Source organism: Hemitrygon akajei, chromosome 13 (assembly GCF_048418815.1).
Source record: "Hemitrygon akajei chromosome 13, sHemAka1.3, whole genome shotgun sequence".
Taxonomy (NCBI): domain Eukaryota; kingdom Metazoa; phylum Chordata; class Chondrichthyes; order Myliobatiformes; family Dasyatidae; genus Hemitrygon; species Hemitrygon akajei.
The window spans coordinates 44,239,654-44,260,001 of record NC_133136.1 but is presented as its reverse complement, the minus strand read 5'-3'; the positions used below and the strand labels follow the sequence as shown (position 1 = coordinate 44,260,001).

Genomic DNA, 20,348 nt, shown 5'->3' with positions numbered 1-20,348 from the left:
GTTGCTAGCTCGACACTCAACCCAGCACAGACAAATTTAGTTCATTATTTACTAGTAGCACCACGTGATTAATCAACAAATTTAATTTGTTTTAATATGGGAATCAACATTAGTCCATTTATATTTATCTTTTCCAACTGATGCCATGTGCTCGTGAACCCTAGCTTCAGATTATACAAGAATATTTTAATAAAGGTTGATCTCATTGATGAATGAGGTGAGCTAACCTGGATTAATCTCAGATAATCACCATTTTCTTATTTACTTACTAATCGTGACTACAGGCCATTTGACCTATCAAGTCCATGCCAGCTCCCAGCAACGAAATTCTATCAATTCCTGATCCTCTCCTTTTATTTCTCTGTAGGCAGGTACCTCATTCTCTCTGATATTCCTATTAAATCTTTGATTCTTGTCACTTACCAAAATAAGGGGATAAACACTATAATGGCAATTTAACCTACCAACACATAGGGAGAACATGCAGAGTCTACACAGGCAGCCAGAGGTAAGTATCAGACTTGAGTCCCTGGAATTGAGAAGCAACTGCACTAACTGCCATCCTAGGGCACAAGAGATGGCCCATGGTTACGAACAACCTTTTATTTAGAAGAGGCCAAACTGAATATGAATGGAGCTCTCTATCACTGCAATCATGTTCAAAGGATTTTGAAACACACTGGTAAGGTTTATTAAATATACTTCATGATGTTTTATGTAATCAAAGCTTTTTGCAGCTCGTTTCTCTAAAAGTAAACTGAAAAGGAAATCACTCAATCACTCAAAAGGAAATCACTAAAATTGACCAAAAGTTCTCTACATTCTAGTAATCAGACTTTAAAAAATGTTAGACACAAAGAGATACAGCAGAGGGAAAGGTCCCTTCAACTCAGCGAGTCAATGCCAACCATCAAGCACTCACATTTATAATATTACCCACTCATTTTAGGGCAAGAAAATTAATCTCAAGGTAGAATATGGTAATATCAAAGGTTCAAAGGTCAAGTTTAACGTCAGAGGATGTATTTCAGGATGTACTTTCATAATAAATTTACATTGAACTTTGAACTATTGCCTCTGCAATGCCATCATTTCTTGCCTAGATTACAGCACTTACCTACACACTAGGGCAAGTTAAAGTAGTGAATTAACTCACCAACTGGCACTTTCTTAGAACATAGAACCAGTGCACACAGATGCAGACTTAACCAAAGGTCAGGAGTGAACCAATGCCACTGAAGCTGTGAAGCAGCAACTCAAGAGATGGTAGGCCATTGAATATCATAGGTTGGTGGCTATCTTGGAGAGCCCATTATTGTAAGAAATAAACAGTGTCATTCATTAACTGGCATAAGTGAACTTAATACAGAAGATCCATCTTCAATAAAACATTATATGCTGTTATTCCATGTTGATTAGTTCTATGCTGTAGGAAGGGGGCACTGAGATCACCTGTAATGCTTAAATTACAGCATTGTCACTTAACTTTCAATGCCCTCTTAGGAAGAAAATCCTAAACAGTCACTCCCTTTTGGTTAAGAGATTTCTTTTCATCTCTGTCCTGAATGAACTGACTGCTCTTGTGCTCAAATCTTACTAGGCCAACATACCATTTGCCCTTCTCATAACTTGCTGAACCTGCATGTTAACTTTAATATAAGGATAAGTAGAATCATAAACACTAGAAAATCTAGATGCTGGAAATCCAAGCAACACAAACAAAATGCTGGAGGAACTCAGCAAGCCAGCAGCAGCTATGGAAAAGAGTAAACGATTGCCATTTCCGCCAAGTCCCTTCATCAGGACTCGGTCTGAAACATTGACTGTTTACTCTTTTCCATAGATGCCGCCTGGCCTGCTGAGTTCTTCCAGCATTTTGTGGTTGCTATAAGGATAGACAGATCCTTTCGAAAATCCAACTTACGAACATTAACCATTTAAGATGGGAAGGTAGCACTTTAGTATGTAATTTCTAACTGCCATAATGCAGAAAATATGGAATTAAATTTTAATTGACTGATTTCAGAACTTCCCATGAAGCAAATAAAATGAGAAAGCTCCAATGCAGTGATGGGGCCAAGTTCTTATGCAGCAGTATCACTGACAACTTGGAGAACCTGACATGCAAAAGCTTAATCGAGGACAAGTCAGAGATCATTGACTTGTCAAAGAACAGATAATGGATTAATAGCCCAATCTGACAAAAAAAACCTGAAGGAAACAAGCAGGCTGGGCTGCCTCTGTGAAGAGGAAGAAAGTGTTGATATTTTAGGTTGAGACCCCACATCATGACTGCATGCAAAACATCAATTACTTTAAAAGATACATCACTGTAATAGGCCCTTGTGGCCCAACAAACCCCCACTGCCCAATTAAACCCATGCCACCGATCAACCTACAAACCCATACGTCCATGGAACGTGAGAGAAAGCGGAGTACCTGGAGGAAATCAATGTAGTCACAGACAGGACCTACAGACTCCTTAAAGACTGCAGCAGGATTGAACTCAAGTTGCTGGCCCTGTAATAGCTTTGGGTTAACTGTTATGCTACTGTGCCATCCCACTCCTTATGGATACACATAAATTATTACATATTACAAGTGCCTTTGCAAAAGTCGACTAAATTAAATTTCCACACAGACACAAGAGACTACAGATGCTGGAGGAACTCAGGTTAGGCAGCATCTATGGTGGAAATCTAGTAGTCAACATTTCAGGCCCGAAACATTGACTCTTCATTTTTCTCCCTAAATGCTACCTGGCCTGCACACCTCTTCTGCAACCAAAATGTTCTTGTGGTCAAGGAGTACAATACTTGGAAGTGTGGATGGGGAATATCAAGTACACAGCTTCATTCTGATTATAGCCAATTGGTTTTGTTGGAACTATACTCATCCAGGCAAGCACAGAATAATCCATTTGACAACATAATGTAAATGTCTCATACAGAAATGGAAAGGCTGGAGTCAAGCGGCAAGATCATTAAGTCTCTGTATGATTGTGAGCTCCAGGAAATTGACGATGGGGGAATTCAGTGATGGCATTGCTGTGGAATCTCAGGCTACATCCACACTAGACCGAATAATTTTGAAAACACCGGTTTCGCGTAAAAACGATAGGCGTCCACACTATGCATTTTTAAAAATATCTCTATCCACATTGAAACGGAGATTTCAGCGAATCTCCTCCTACTGGGCATGCACAGGACACATCTATCGAAAACAAGCGACATGTTTAGTGTCGAATCTCACCGTAAAAGTGCGCGTTTGTGTAGTTACAGACTAGAAAAATTTAAACGACGGACAGCTGTTGGCTCTCACGCAGGAGAATTTAAAAGTAAAAATAAAACAAATACTGGAGCGTACGGAGGCAACCGACAGAGTTCACGGACAGATTGGCCCGGCTGACAATGAACATTGAAAAACTGACGAACTCTATTGCATTAATAAAGCACCTTGTTAAATGTATAAAACATGTCTGCATCAGTGGTATCTTGTATTTCCATACAATGTTACATTAGGCTATTACACATCTATTGTCAGAGAAGTACTTGCATAAATAGGTAAACCACCTTCATACAAGCAAGGACAGAAAACAAGGCAAAGTGTGTATCCTTATTTATTCAGTAAGTTATGGGTCAAAGTATTTGGTGAGAACTTTTCTAACTCTTCTGGCTTCAGTCTCGTTACCATCTGTTCTGAAATAGTTGGGTTGCGTTCAAGAAAACAATGAAATAGCATGCTGCTGTCTGACAGCGTTGTCAGAAGTCTCCGGTTACCCCGACCACACTGCTCTGGCCAATCTGGCGTTTTCAAAAATACACTCTCTGGAAAGAATTTCTGAAAAGCACCAGTTTCAGGGGATGAAAACGCTGTTTTAATGTGGACAGAAGGTAAAAATGAAGAGAAAAAGCTTTGGTTACGGATTTATCCGGCGTAGTGTGGATGTAGCCTCAAAAAGGTGCTTAGATTCTCTTGCATTAGAAAAGACATGCTCAAATGCATCAACGGTTGTTTGAAGACTTGTGAACGGAAATTAACTTTATGCAATTAGCAAGCACCAATTTCTGATGTTAAATAGAGAAATTCGTTGATGAAGATCAAGTATTTGGGTGAATGCATCAATATTCTTCCTGACATCATGGACATCCTATATTTGGCATCCAACAACCACAATTATCTAATTACATTTAAAGCAGATTTCTGTATGAAGCAATGTATCTTTTAAATGGCGAATGATTTCAAGTTTACACGAACTTCACAATGCCACATTCAAATAAAACCAAGTTTCACTGGAATCCAACACTTTGGTCCACTTTAAGATCTTAAGTCATGCAAAACCACGGGCTAAGATTGATAAATGCTGCTTTAGAACACTATCAATGGCACTTTGGAACACTTTATTAATAATTTACAGTGAGCTGATTTTCCTGCTGTGACATGAGCAATTTTCCACATTTTTGTGTTCAAACCAAAGCACGAACTGGACTGTAGTAGTGTCGCTGGAGGTGCATCTATTCTAGAATACAATTCATCAAAACTACTGTACATAGATGTAATGTTCCCACAAGGATTCCCTTGTATCTGGTTTCTGTTATGGCAGAGACCGAGAAAGACTCTGCACCTATTCACTCGAATGGAGCTTCCTTCCTTCTTACTTCAACATTGGATATGGGACTAAAAGCACTCCACTACCTCTCAGATTAGACCAACGTGAGATGCCTTTGGATATTTTAAGTTGAGATAAAGATGCAACAAATTTTGCAGTTATGTTGGGTTGCCAACTTAAGCAATAGAAATATGTTGAGATGTTAGTCTTGATTAGAACAGAATGTAAATGTTAATTTTAACTAATTGAAACTTCAAAATGGTATAAAATGGGAAAAGATATGCAATATTTGTAAGTTATAGAAACAGAAAAATCTGGCTGAATTTCAGAATTCATATTTGTTAAAGCAAGAAAATGGGAATCAAATATTATTTTTAATATTAACATTGAAAACAGAATAGTCTATCATCACCCCATGGTTGCACTCCTTCTTCCCTTTCTCCCATGGTCCACTCACTTCTCCTATCAGATTCCTCCTTCTCAAGCCCTTAACTTCCCCATCAACTTGGCTTCACCCATCAGCTTCTAACTTGTCCTCCTTCCCCTCTTCCTTTCTAGTCCCAATCAAGGATCTTGGCCTGAAATTTCAACTGTTTATTCATTTTCATAGATGCTGTCTAACCTGCTAAGTTCCTCCAGCATCGTGTGTGTTGTTCTGGTTTTCCAGCATCTGCAGAATATCGCGTGTTTATTGTTACCATCCTAACTCTAAAATCTATGTAATGCAACAGGTGGCAAGGCCATACATAGGGAAACCAAAAGCATTTTACAAATTGAATTCACTAAGTGTCACTGAAATTTAAGTTATAACTTGGATTGATATCTATGTATTTCCTCTGCTCACTCAAGAGTCTGCATGTTGAAATTTGTTAATGAATACAAAAGAGCATTTTATCTTATTCAAGTGTGCAGTATCCTTTTAGGAAGCTCTTGGGTCCAAGGATGCCCACTTTGCTAATGTATACTGAAAGAGAGAATGAAGCCAATTAGTAATCCATACTCTCTTCCATAGGTAGCACAGCAAATGCTTGATGTGTGGGCAGGTAGTTTGCGAGAGGAAGCATGCTTCTTCCACTACCTGTGCTGTGCTTCCATACATTCCAGGTAAAATTTAAGATTAAGGGCAGTCTCACTAAATTAATTCATCCGTGCTCCTTCGAAGGGCACCAGACTGTTTTGTTTTTATTTCTAACGAGCTTGCCTACATTTGCTCTCAGCAAGATGGGCCCTTACATGTTTGGAGACAAAGATTGTCTTGACAGCACTGAAGGATGGACACATGTTGTACTACCAGTTAGTTACTGGTTCTCCTGTGCTCTTTCCAGCCACCAAATATGCTTTAGATCCTTCATTTTCTACTTTGAATTTCAAGCACATGTTCAGATTTTTTTTCTCTTAAGTATAATGGGCCTTACAATCCATGAACAGCACAGTGTTCGTAGTTCATTACCTGGATGCTCTCCATCTGAGTTTCTAACAACAATGGACAATTATATATATATATAATAGAAACCGTGGGCTAAGCACACACTCCTGATGTGCACCACTGTTCATTGTCAGTGAGGAAGAGATATTATCACAAATCCACACAGATTGTGGTCTCCTGATTAGGAGGTCAAGAATCCAATTGCTGAGGGAGGTACAGAGACCCAGCTTCTGTAACTTTATCAATCAGGATCGTGGAACGAGTGTTAAATGCTGAGCTACTGTCAACAAACAACATCATGATATAGGTGACTGTATTGTCCAGATGATCTACAGCCATATGAAAAGCCACTGAGATTGCATCTCCCATGAACCTATTGTGGCGATAGGCAAATTGCAGTGCGTCCATGTCCTTGCTGAGGCAGGAGTTCATTCTAGTCATTCAAAGCATTTCTAGAAATTTGCTAATGATACAACCATTGTTGGTGGAATCTCAGATGGAGATGAGAAGACGTACATGAGCAAGATATACCAGGTAGTTGAGTTGTGTCGCAGCAACAACTTTGCACACAACACAAGACAAAAGAGCTGACAGAAGACTTCCAGAAGGGAACATGAACCAATCCTCAAAGAGGGATCAGAAGTGAAGAGAGTGAGCAATCTCAAGCTCCTGGATGTCAGCTATAAAGGCAAGACAGCAGCTATATTTCATCAGTTGCTTGAAGAGATTTGGTTTGTCAACTAAAACACTCGAAAAATTCTATAGATATACCATGGAGAGCATTCTGACAGGCTGTATCACTGTCTGGTACAGGGGGTGGGGGGGGCTACTTTACAGGACCAAAAGGAGGTCATAAAATTAGTCAGCTCCATCTTGGGTACTAGCCTCTTCAAAGAGTAGTGCCTCAGGAAGGCAACGTCCATTATTAAGGACCCCCATCACCCAGGGCATGCCTTCTTCTCATTGTTACCATCAGGAAGGAGGCACGGAAGCCTGAAAGCACACACTCAATGATCCAGGAATAACTTCTTCCCCTCTGCTATCCAATTCCCAAATGGATGTTGAACCCATGAACACTTACCTCACTTTTAAAAATATATATATTACTTCCGTTTCTGCACTATTTTTAATCTATTCAGTATATGTATATAGTATAGTGTACACAATGCCTCCCCACATAGCGCTGAGTCACTACCACACGGTTATTCAATTCTTTATTGAAATCTTTTTAAGTGACAAAAATTCATTCTAAACAACACTTAAAACTTCAAGAGCAGCCACCATTACACTAAACATTCAATCAGCCAATGAGAGCACTTTACATACACTCTGAGCCACTTATATCCAATCACGTATTGGTTCACGCTCTGCCTTCCCTATGCGTGTAAACATTCTTGCTCCCTCACAAATTTATTCCATATTTTTCACCCATGTCTGGAAAATGGCCTACAACTTCCAATGAAGGTAATACATACAAGATGTCTAGGAAAAACATTAGCATGGATGTAAAACTGTAACTGATATGGTGTTTGGAAGCTAGTGACTGTCAGGTTGATGTTGGCACCTCTCTGAAATTTGCAATGTTCATCAATGATGACCCTGATTGAGAACAAAGCAATCAGGCAAAGAGAGGTGCTCTTGACATGATTTCCTGCTACCGAGAATGGCTTCATGAGAAGAAACTTAAGAAAAGGCAGTCAAATCTCAACACCTACTTGAAGAACGAGCCAAAGTTAGAGAAGGACCCACAGCCTGGTCCCTCCTTTAAGATGTAACCAACACCTGCTTCCCTCCGCTGCTGCTGTGATGTGTTGCTGCTCCATTGATGTACAGGTTAGGCCTATCTGCGTGTTTATTCACGAATTACTATGCAAGCATAAAATATATATATCAGGTTTGATTTCTTTTTTAAAAAACAGGCACACATCTCCATTTACGTAATGTTATAATGACCCAGCAAGCACTCCACCTCTGAGGAAGACATCCTCAGCGTTAAGCAGAGTCTGAGTGTAATTGATTTTCCTATTTTTTCCTTTCTGCATTATCATTTCCTTTCTGTACTTTGGCATTGAAATGCTACTAAGTTAAATTTCACAACACATGCCAGTGATAACAATAACGATATTTTCTTATACAGGAGACAAAAGTCTCTTCACAGATGGTACTTAATGTGGATTTCATGGCACTGCACTTTGCAGTTCCCATTGGTGGATTGTCAACAAGTAATCTTTGAATTGAACTGACATTATTACTTACATCCTTCATATGCATGAAGAGTAAAAATCTTTACACCTCCATCTAAATGTGCAATTTATAGTAATTTGTAATAAATAGTAGGTATAACAAGACAATATATCAAAAAATACAGTTGTGTCAGCATGAATTAATCAGTCTGATGGCCTGGTGGAAGAAGCTGTCCCGGAGCCTGCTGGTCTTGGCTATTATACTGTGATACCGTTTCCCAGATGATAGCAGCTACAACAGTTTGTGGTTGGGGTGACTCGGGTCCCCAATGATCCTTCGGGTCTTTTTTTTTTAAAAACACACCTGTCTTTGTAAATGCCCTGAATAATGGGAAGCTCACATCTACAGATGCGCTGGGCTGACTGCACCACTCTCTGCAGGGTCCTGCGATTGAGGGAAGTACAGTTCCTATAGCAGGCAGTGATGCAGCCAGTCAGGATGCTCTCAATTGTGCCCCTATAGAAAGTTCTTAGGATTTGGGGGTCCATACCAAACTTCTTCAGCCATTTGAGGTGAAAGAGGTGCTGTTGTGCCTTTTCCACCACACAGCCAGTATGTACGACCACACGAGATCCTCGGTGATATTTATCCCGAGGACCTTAAAAGCTGTTTACCCTCTCAATCCCAGATGAATTGGTGTTTATAGGGGCTGGCCTGTCTCCGTTCCTCCTTCAGTCCACAACCAGCTTTTTTTTTAATAAAAACATTAAGGGAGAGGTTGTTTCCTTGACACCACTGTGTCAGGGTGATGACTTCTTCTCCGTAGGCTGCCTCATTATTATTTGAGATTAGGCCAAACAGTGTAGTGTCATCAGCAAATTTAATTAGCAGATTGGAGCTGTGGGTGGTGACACAGTCATGGGTATATAGAGAGTAAAGGAGGGTGCTTGGGACACAGCCCTGAGGAGCACCTGTATTGAGGGTCAGAGGGGCAGGGGTGGGGGAGCCCACTCTTACCAACTGTCGGCGATCTGACTGGAAGTCCAGGATCCAGCAACACAAGGCAAGGTGAAGGTCAAGCCTGGATGGAATTATGGTGTTGAATGCTGAACTGTAGTCCAAGAACAGCATTCTCACATAAGCATCCCTCTTCACCAGCTGTGTAAGGATGGTGTGTAGAGCTGTGGCTATTGCATCATTTGTCACTTGGTTGTGTTGGTAAGCGAATTGTTGGGGGCTCAGTGTAGATGGTAACATGCTGCAGATGTAGTCCTTAACCAGTCTCTCAAAGCATTTGCTTATTATTGAGGTGAGTGCAACAGGATGCCAGACATTCAGACATGTTACCTTGGTCTTTTTAGGTACCAGAATTTGGATGTTTTGAAGCGGGGGGCACTCCACACTGGGAGAGGGAGAGATTCAAAATATCTGTAAACACATCTGTCAGTTGTGCCATGCACATTCTTGAGTATCCACCCTGGGATGTCATCCAGTCCCGCATCCTTGCTTCGGCCTCAGACGACCAAGCTGCCGGTCGCATCAGTTGCTCTCTTCAGGGGCTCAGTATTGGCAACATTGAATCAAGCATAAAAAAAGATTTAGCTCATCTGGGAGAGAGGCTACTTAAAAAGCGTTTACTTGTAACGTCTTTCAAATCTTCATCACTGATGTTCTTCCCATGCTAATACACTGATGGTAATAAGTTGCCCATGAGTGTCCTGCCCTGCCACACTGAGCAATGGAAGTTTGAACTCATTGTTCCCTCAATGATTGCAAACTATCCAGGTCCTGAGCCAGCAGAGCAGCCCCAAGCCATGATGCTCCTTCCACCATGCTTCACAGTTGGGATGAAGTTTTCATGTTGGTGTGCAGTGCCCTTTTTCTTCCAAACATAGTGGTGTGCACTTCTGCCAAAAAGTTCAACTTTTGTCTCATCTGTCCACAGAACATTGCCCCAGAAACACTGTGGAACATCCCTGTGGTCTTTTACAAACTTGAGACTTGCAGCAATGTTTTTTTGGAGAATAGTGGTTACCTCCATAATGTCCTTCCATGAACATCATTCTTGTTCAGTGTTTTTTTTTATATAGTGGGCACATGAACAGAGACTTTAACAAATTCTAGAGATTTCTGCAGGTCTTTTGCTGTTACCCTTGGACTCATTTTCACCTCCTTGAGCACAGCAATTTGTGCTCTTGGGAGAGTAGCAACAGTAATGAGTTTCCTCCATTTGTAGACAAATTTCTCTTACTGTGGACTGATGAACAATCAGGTGTTTAGAAATGTTTTTGTAGCCTTTTGCAGCTTCATGCATCTTTTCAATTCTTCTTCAAAGGTCCTCTAAAAGTTGTTTTAATAAAGATATGGTGCACATAAACAGATCTTTCTACAGAAGGGTAGCCTCTGTCAGTAACCTGACTTTGTGTGGCCTTTATTTAAATATAGGACAGAGCACCTCAACAATCCACATCTTCAATCTCATATCATTGACTGGAACACCTAGCTTTTGTAGAAGACATTACCCCAGAGGTTTGCATACTTTTTTGAACCTTGACTGTGGTAGTTTAAAAGGGTGTCCTCAGTATTGTGTATAAGTAGTACAATTGTTTGTTGTCATTTGGTCAGATTACGTTTGTCTATTATTATGACTTAGACGAAGATCAGACCACATTTTATGGGTAGTTAATGCAGAAAACCAGGTAACTGCAAAGGGTTCACAAACTTTTTCTTGCAACTGCAGTTCCTAATAATTATCAACGGAGGAATTCATCTAGTGTATGCAATGAACAAAACCTAGTGCAGATAATGGACTACATTCATACAATGGGACCAATGATGGCATTCTCCAAATCATTTTCATTATTACATTCAAAATGATTGTCAATGCAATCAAATTCTTCATATTTCCTAACTTAATGAAGTAGTGAAATTGTTTCATTTTCACTCCCGGCCATTTCTGCCATCTTCAAGTTGTGAATGCTTGAACCCGCAATAAGCAAGACAGTTTGAAATTGTCTTAGTACTTATTTCTCACCATCAATGACAAAATCACTGCCTTTTGAATACAACACATGCAACTGACACTATTTACAAACTGTACACTCTAAGCATGGTGTAGCATCTAATGGCTACACAAGTGCGTATGACTGCGCTAGCTAGAATCTGTTTGGCAATAGTCTTCTGCCCCAATTAAGTGGCATAGTGTTCCAAACAAATGAAGGGAATCCCAACAAATTTGCTAGATCAGTTTTTGTTCTGCAAGAGCTGTCCCAAATAAGAGGCTGCCCCGATTAACTGATAGCCTAATTAACAAGAATCCACTATAATTATATTATAAATATCAAACAGTATATGATTTTAATATAAAAATGTAGATTTGACAATAGACTGCTCTGCTCAAGAGTAGCATGCAGTGGTTCTGAGACAAGTGAAAAATATTATGAGTTGTATTCTAGTTACCAATATAATAATATTACAATTTTCAAAAAATTAGGTGCTAAGCTTCTTGCTGTAGTACCATTCTCATGATCAGGTCCAAAGTTAAGGGTTGTAGAATGGCACAGCATTTAGTGCTGACATTCGAGACCCCAGAGTTGATCTGAACCTCAGGTGTAATTCATGAGGAGTTTTCACGCTCCTTCTCTGACCACGTGTTTTTCTAACAGCCTATTTTCTTCCATCTTCCCATCCTAAAAGACACTTTGGTATGAGAACTAGCTCTTAAAAATTTGTACCGAGGTATAATTTACAACAGAAAGAGTCAAAGGGGGATTGGTGGGAAGGAATACAAATTCAGGATTACCAGGGAATATGGAGGGGGAAAATGGATCTGATGGAATTGTTTCACCGGGAGCCAGCAAAACAGCCTGTCGCCTCAGTGGTCTCTTTTTGGGTTGTAAGTAGTACAAGGTTTGCGGATTTATATTTCTAAACAAGAACTCAATGCATATAACCAATGCTATCATGATGTACAGTACTGAAAAAAAAACTACACTGTCAGAGGTCCCATTATTTACATAAATTACCAAAGATCCAACAGTTCTGAAAATGTTGCCTTCTTACAATCCTTAAATATACTTTTTACCTAACACTGATTGCAAATACCCTATCACATCTCCAATATTAGGTACAAACAACTGAAGAGACACACCATTACCTAGAGTTTGGGCTGTTTCAAGGTGGTACTATACAAAGTTTTCTCCCCAGAATTTGAAGTACCTCTTTAAAAATGTTCTTCCCTCTAGACTGGATTTCAGTTATTTTAAAAGCAAGCTTCTGTCGTATAAGCTGATCAATGTATCACATACTCATAGTTACTAGAGCTTTATCTGATTTCCAGTGTTTTTATCCTGCAGCACAACAGTTTAAACATTGCCAGAAAACAAAATTTTTGTATAGTATAGCATCCTTAAGAATCCATATTAATAATTTCAGATAGAGATCAGATAGCATCAAGATAGAACTTGACCAAGAATAGCAACAAGGAGCCTTAATACAATATAACTTAATGGGAATCAAGGTGAAAGCACTCCAAGGTCACAGTCAGGACTCATAGAAAGGCAGATGACCGCGGTTGTTGCGAGGTAACCCTCCCAAACTTATGACATAAGAGTAAGAATTCCTCAGAGTAGCACCCTGACCTCATCCAAAATCAACTGTTTCAATGACTTTCCTTTAATCATCAAGACAGATATGGGGCTGTTCTCTGATGACTAAACAGTGCTCAATTCCATTTATAATTCCTCGATAATAAAGCAGTCCAATTCGTATGCAGCAAAACTTAGTATTAGGCAGATGTTAACATGTAGCAAGTAAAACATTTGTGTCACAATGACTAACCCTAACAAGAAAAGGCTTGATCACCAAACCTTGACATTTTTTGGCAATGTTCATGTGCCCTGGAATCTTGTTCAGCTGCCTCACAAGAAACACAAAGTAAATATAACAGTGCATCAAGCAATCAGAAAGGTAAATACACAGTAGGGTAGCTTAGAAGGCAAGGCATTTGGAAGAAAAGAATGAGGAAGTCATTGCAATGGCAATACCTCACCTGAAAAGGGGTAAACAAGTACAGTCTCCATTTAATGATATAAATAATTTGGAATGGCGTATAGGGCATTGGCCATTTGTAGAACAAAGAGAAGGACAGTAAAATAGGAGTAGGTCATTGAATACTGAGACCAGATGTAAATGCTTCACACTAGAGAAATATTATTCCTCCTTCTATCCTGTCAGTCTGGGCTTTTCTTTTTTAAAATTCATCAAAATAAGTTCTTTCTTCTGAACTCAAAACTGTAGAGACTCGAAGTCTACTTTCTCTCTCAATACATTATAATGTTTCCATCCTAGAAGTCAATCTGATAAACTTCTGCTGCATTCCTCCCTTAAGAGAAATTAGAACCATCCACAACATTTCAAATACATTCTCATTAAGGCTCTATATAACTAAACAAGACATCTCTACTCATGTACTCTTGTAATACCATTTGCCTTCCTAATTGCTCACTGTACATGCACATTAACATACATATACAAGAAAAGACAAATCACTCGATTTGAAACCGGTTTCTATTTTTTCCCAGGAGAGCAGATGACCTAAATTTTCCACACTATTCTAACTCATTCATTTAGTCTACCGGTATTTATACCTGTTGAAACCACACTGCATTCTCACACAAAGCTCCATACAATTAGTAAACCTATATACCTGACATTTGATTGTTATCCAAATCATTTGTATAGATTGGTATTCCTGCATCAATCCCACGGCATCCATCTAGTTATAGCCTCTGATTTATGAAACTGATCCATTATTACTACCAATTTTCTGACAATTAACCAATTCTCAATCCACACCAATATGTCTACCTATTGTGCATTCTGTAATTTTGTTTAATGACTTTCCACATGACACCTTATTGAAGGCCTTCTAAAGGTTCAAATACATTATGGCATCTGGTGTACCTTTCATTACAAATGGGCATGTGATCTCTGGAGTTCTAAATGGAAAGGAATCACAAAGAAATATGGAAAATTCTCAGATGACCAGGTTGGGAAAGATCCTAACAGCTGTTTTCTTTGACTGCACTGCCTCAAACTAGGATGAGAATCCAAGTCTGAGCAAATGAGGATACATTTTTTGTGAGGCTTACAAATCTTCATAAACCTCAACTGCATAAAGGTGAGTTCCCGGTCATCTAATCCGCTTGTATCTAAAATCATTAAACGGTATAAGGATCACATAGGGCCTTCATCAGAAAAAGAAATGCCATGTCTTTGTTGACTGGGAGTAAGCACCTGCTTTTGTTTTTTTTTCCAATCTTTTTATGTTAAACAAGCTTCCATACAAGTAGCACAGTGGTACAGCTGGTAGTGCCAGAAATCCAAGTTCAATCTTGACCATGGATGATGTCTATATGTTTGCATGCATGGGTACCTTTCCACATTCCAAAGACATATGGGTTTGAATGTTAATGTACAGTATCCTTTTGAGAATGTGAAAGATTATACAAAAGAGGATTAACATTGCATTAGCGTAAATGTGGTTGATGATGGGCATGGGCTCAGTGGGCTGAACAGCCTGTTTCTCTGCCATATGTCTTATGCCTGTCTGGATATTGAGCCAAAGACCTTTAATGCCAAAATAAAACGTGCCATGGTTTATTTACCATCAAAGTTACCAAGTAAATTAATTCATTATGTAGATACATCGAAGTTAACAATTAAAACTAAGAATCGCCTTAGACTATTGATGCGCTCTAGGGCTAAATGGGAAAGAGATTAAAAAAGGAGACCAATTCCCCCTGTTTTCTCAGATTGGGTCGTCTTGAGATCATGCACAAAATAACATAAATGCAGTCCTTTCTTCTAAATACAATGGATTTATCGCATTAAGAAAATACACGGTTGTAAATTTCTACGAACAAAATAATGAATAAGGCTGGGTAAATAACACATTAAGCTCAAGGTTCCAACAAAAACGCCACATGTCGTGTGGCGAAAATATTAACAAAAACGCTACATTTTGCTCTCGGGCAGCCTCACACCCAGTGGGAATTGGTACCAGGCGCCCATCCTGCCAAATAATGGTACAAGAGACTCACAGCGCATGTGCAGTCTGCACCAAGCTAGGTACACGCATTGTGGGGAGGGGCTGTCAGAGCAGTCAGAGCACCCCACCCCCAACAACCGTGGCAAATTAGTAATCTTTTTAAAGCCGGTATCAATCACCACGTTGAACAATAGAAAGGTTTCGCAAGTCTTCGCTCTCCTCCCACTTATTTTTCCCCCCTCGGAAGTACACTGGCAAGCGGGCTTTCCCGCGTCTGCTTCTGCCTGCGCTTCTCACTTCCCCTCGCATGCCCCTTCCCTTTCCCGTTGCCTCCCACTTCCGCACTCGCGCCGTGTCTCCCGCCGGCGCGCGCCCTGCCCCTGCCCCTGCCATCGGCTCCCAGTCGCCCCCGGCCCCCGGCCCCGAGGAGCGCTCGGCCAAGGCGTTGTTGTGACACGGAGAATGCCGGCCTCGGCACCCCGCACCCGTGAGAACGCCCGGCGCCGTTTCCGAGACAACCAAACAACTGCACGTTTCCTTTCGGAAAACACTCGCCAATCAAACCTCCTCCCCCCATCCCATTCTGCAAGAATATTCTAGACACGTCCCCCCTCACTCTAACGTTGAGTCGGCAGTTACTAATGCTTGCTGAAGCGTTTCCCAAACAATGATACCGAAAATCGGCGGTCAGGGAGGAAAAAAGCCTACTCCACGGCTTCCCCTTACCATCACTCCGTTTGATTTCGACGTAAATCCCGATCTGGACCTTCCCAAAATTGACTGCCATACTTTATAGTCTACCATTCATCGCACGAGATCACCGCCGATTAAAACGTTTAATCGTTAAATTTCCTTCAAGTTTCCAGACACTTCCCCTGTATTCGCTCTGTCCTGTTGCCGGGTGGCGACCGCCAAAGAGACAGAGCAACGCCAACGGTACTGCGCATGCTCAGTAACCTCGCCTCATTCATCTCATAAATATAAAGGCAAAGTGGTTTCTTCCGAATCTATTGATTTAAGGCTACGCCGACAAATAAACGCTCTATATCTAATGTTAATGTGGTACCTTGAAGGATGACAAGGAAGTGTTATTAAACAAAATGTTTGTTGATCTTTGGGAAAGAAAAGAGAGGTAAATGATAAAAATGAGACTTAACAGCAAGGTTAGGCCATCAGGCACTTACAGCGTCTTCACTATTCATTAAGATCATGGCTGATGTTCTTCTTCATTGCTATTTTCCCCGCATTATCCCCACATCCTTTAATATCCATAAAGCTATCAATATCTGTTTTGAATAAACATGGACCCAGCTTCCAAGGCCCTCTGAGGTGGAGAATTTCAATGATATCACTGTCTCTTGGGAGAAAAAAATCCTTCTCTCAGTCCTAAATAGCCAATCCTTGTTCTGAGACTTACCCATGTTTCTAGACTCCTTGTCCAAGGGAAATAACTTTGTATCTGCTCTGTCCAGCCAATTAATCTATTTATTCCCACCCTGCTTTGGTCTATTAACACATCTACAATGCATATCTGTAAATTACCTCCAATTCTATGTGCTCAAACCTTGTTTTCCAATTTCCTCCAATGCATCAAAAACCTTCTGAAAATCACACCATATCCACTGGTTCCTGTTTACCTATTAAACTAGTCATGTCCTCTAAACAATCCAATAGATTAGTCAAGCATTTGTTCATTTCATAGTTCCATGTTGATGTTGCACAATCCCATTATTCCTCTAATGGTGTTATGTTATTAAATCAGTTATCAGTGATAATCATCATTTTTCATGCTCTTGATGTGAAACTACAAGGTGGAAAGTTCCCTTTAATCTTTCTCCCTCTTTTCTTAGATAATGGTGAACTATTCCGAATTTGGAGAATTGTAGAAGATGAAGACCAGAACATCCACTGTCCCTAAGCCATATGTTTCAATATCTGTTGGATGTAGATTATTGTGTCCTTGGAATTTAACAGCTTTCATCAACTACGTTCCAAAAGTAAATGCCCTGCATCTGTAAGAGATCCATGTTTTCTCTTTTTACCAATCAATAGAAGTTTCCACAATCTGTTTTTTACATCTCTTGTAAGTTTATTTTCATATTCTATTTTGCCTTACTTTATCCACCTTTAATGCAAATTTTAAAATGGATAATGGAATAAGTTAAACTTTATGGAAAGTTGAATGAGGGACACCATCCAGAAGTACTTTGGAATCATCAAGACTAGAGGTAACAAAGACATAGATGATGATTTCAGCAACAGATGAGGTGAAGCTTATCTTGGAAGCAAATATGACATGAAATTTGCAAATAAACAGAATCAGTACTAACCAATTACCAAGCATTGGGATTGGTGACTGAAAAACAGAGTTCCTGGCAAGGACAATGGTTTCAGTTTCCCATTTGGAAGAAATAACAGCTTACCAAGTAGGAAGACAGACAAAGGTCTGATCATTTCAAGACGGCAAAAGAGCAGTGGTGTTACGGGTAGCTGGGCATAAACATGGAAACTAAAATTCTTTTACATAATTTCAGCATTTAGAACAAACATAGGGATTAGGTGCAGGGGTAGGCTTCTCAATGTCTTGAACCTGATTTGCCTTTCAATAAGTCCCTAGTTGATCTGATTGTAACTCTAACTCTTCATTGCTGTTTGTCCACTATAATCTTTCACTTTGCTCTCACCAAGAATTTATCCACCTCTACCCTAAAGCTATTCAAAGTCACCGCTTCCACCAGTCTTTAAGGAAAGGAGTTCCAGTGAGTAACACATTTATGGTTTGTGAATGGATTCCCTCTTACTTTTAAGTAATGACTTCCAACTATAAATTCCCACAAGAGGTAACAGGACCTTTATGTTTAATTCAAGTCACTTCTCTTTGAACTCCCAGAAGAATCAAACTTGTCTAATCTTTTCTCTGGTAAGAATCTAGTAAACTTTGCACTATTTCCAAAACACATACACCCCTTTTTAAATAAGACCATAACTTTACATGTAATTCTGGCTGCGGTCTCATCAATACCCTGAAGCATAACCTCCCTAGTGTTGTATCCAGTTACCAGCCATAAATGATAACATCCATTTGGCTTTCCCAATTATGTGCTAAATTTAAAGTTTTGTTTTAATTTTCCTGGAAAAATTGATAATTTCATATTTTCCCACATTCACTTAACTTACTCACTCACTTAACTTATCTATATTCCATAAGTCCTTCGTAAGTCCTCTCCACAACTTATCTTTGCACTTATGTTTGTGCTGCCATATATTAGATGGGAACCAAGTATTGATACTTAGAGTCACAGGGTCACTATATTGGTGCAAAACAAAATTTTAATGTGAATAATCATAGGAGAAAACCCAGCAGCTAAAGAGAGATGCAGAAGAAAATAGATAATTGGGATTGTTGAAGGTCATTTAACATAGGGCATCATTTCAGTAGTTTTTCAAAACAGCATACTAACACCAACTAATGGAGTTGGATTTAAAGAGAAAGAGCTTTGTGAGAGTCAGACACTGCTGTAGTCTAATGAAGCAGAGTAAGGGGATTTTGGATGGCATCTAGTAACTAGCAAATGCCATTTTGCTGGTCTCTATGCCATTAACTCTTTTTATCCATTTTTGATTGTTTTATCAATGTGCTTAGGTTTAGAAAGAGGGATCCTTATTGACTTTTAAAAGTTTCACAAAGGCAGACTCACGAATATGCAGATTTGTAATTAAGGTTAAATACATGAAGTGCAGGAACAAATAGAAAAAATGGATAGCAGTAATAAAACAAAAAAATTTGATAAACCATTCTTCATAAAAAACAGGAAATGATGTTCCTCAGAAATCTGTGTTGTGACTACTGTTCACAATTTACATTAATAATTGAAAACTGGCGATACAATTAGGAAACTTGCATATAGGGAGGTTTAATTAATAGATAGGAAGAATGTGGCAAGTTACAGGAGAACTGCAAAACATAATTGAAAAACTAATTCTAACATTGCAAACTGATGTGCATTTGCATTTTGTTTTGAAAATATCAGATTATAATTATTAGTTCATAGTTTGAGAAGGTTATATCCTGTGCAAGTTGCCATTCTGTATGATCAGGAAAAGGAGGTGTTTAAGCTATCGGGAACAAGTGAACCGCTTCATGACTATAAGAGAGAAATCAGGGAAGTAAATTGAGCGTATGAAATGGACCTGTGAAGCAGGGTTAAGGAAAATTCCAAGATATTCCAAGCTATATTAAGAGTAAAAGAGTAGCTAGGGTTAAGTCCCCTTAAAGATTAACATGGCTGGGTCTATACCTTGCCTGGTCACATGCCTGATTAACTCCCTCCCTATCCTATCTGTTTCCACCATTTCTTTTGACAGCATGTTCCAGTTACCTACCACTCTCTGTGTAAAAAATATCTTCCCTCGTAAATCTGCTTTAAACTTTCCCTCTCTCACCCTAAAACTATGCCCTCTAGTATTTCACATTTCCTCCCAGGATAAATAAGTTATCAACTCTACCAATGCCTCTCATAATTTGATATGCTTTTATGAGGTCACTCTAAACCTTTGATGCTCAAGAGAAAACAATCGAAGTTTATCCAACCTCCACTTTCAGCTAATGCTCTCAAATCCAAGCAGCATCCCAGTAAATTACTTTCTTCATCAGAAAAGCACCCTCTCCAGAGCATCCACATAATTTGACAACCAGAACTATAAACAACACTCCAAATGTAGAAGAATCAAATTTTTATACAACTACAACATGACTTGCCAATTTTTATGCTCAGCGCTTCAACTGATGAAGGCAGGTATGCCATATGCCTTCTTTACTGCCTTATCGTTTGTGTGGCTACTTTCAGTGAGCTGTAAACTTGCACTCAAACATCCCTCTGTAGGTCAACACCCATAAGTGTTCTGCCTTTTACTGTACACTTTACTCTTAAATTTGACCTCCCAATACGCAACACCACACACTTATCAGAATTAAACTCTGTATACCATTTCTCTGCCCATTTCCAACTGGTCTACAGTGCCTAAAAAAACAATATTCAGCTGTCTTGGAAGTTTTCATGTTTTATTGTGTTACACCA

General features: G+C 39.5%; 1 protein-coding gene across 2 annotated transcripts in view; it reads right to left on the bottom strand.

The window, feature by feature from the left end:
- The window catches only part of kif2a (kinesin family member 2a), a 112,578-nt gene extending 96,354 nt beyond the window's left edge, over positions 1 to 16,224 (bottom strand). Inside the window, exon 1 of one of the 2 annotated variants that reach the window (XM_073064506.1) lies at positions 15,997 to 16,224. In XM_073064506.1, the coding sequence (XP_072920607.1) occupies positions 15,997 to 16,057 (61 nt within the window). In that variant the 5' untranslated portion in view covers positions 16,058 to 16,224. The remainder of the gene's footprint in view (positions 1 to 15,996) is intronic. The other variant, XM_073064507.1, reaches the window with a different exon arrangement.
- Between the last annotated feature and the right edge of the window lie 4,124 nt (positions 16,225 to 20,348).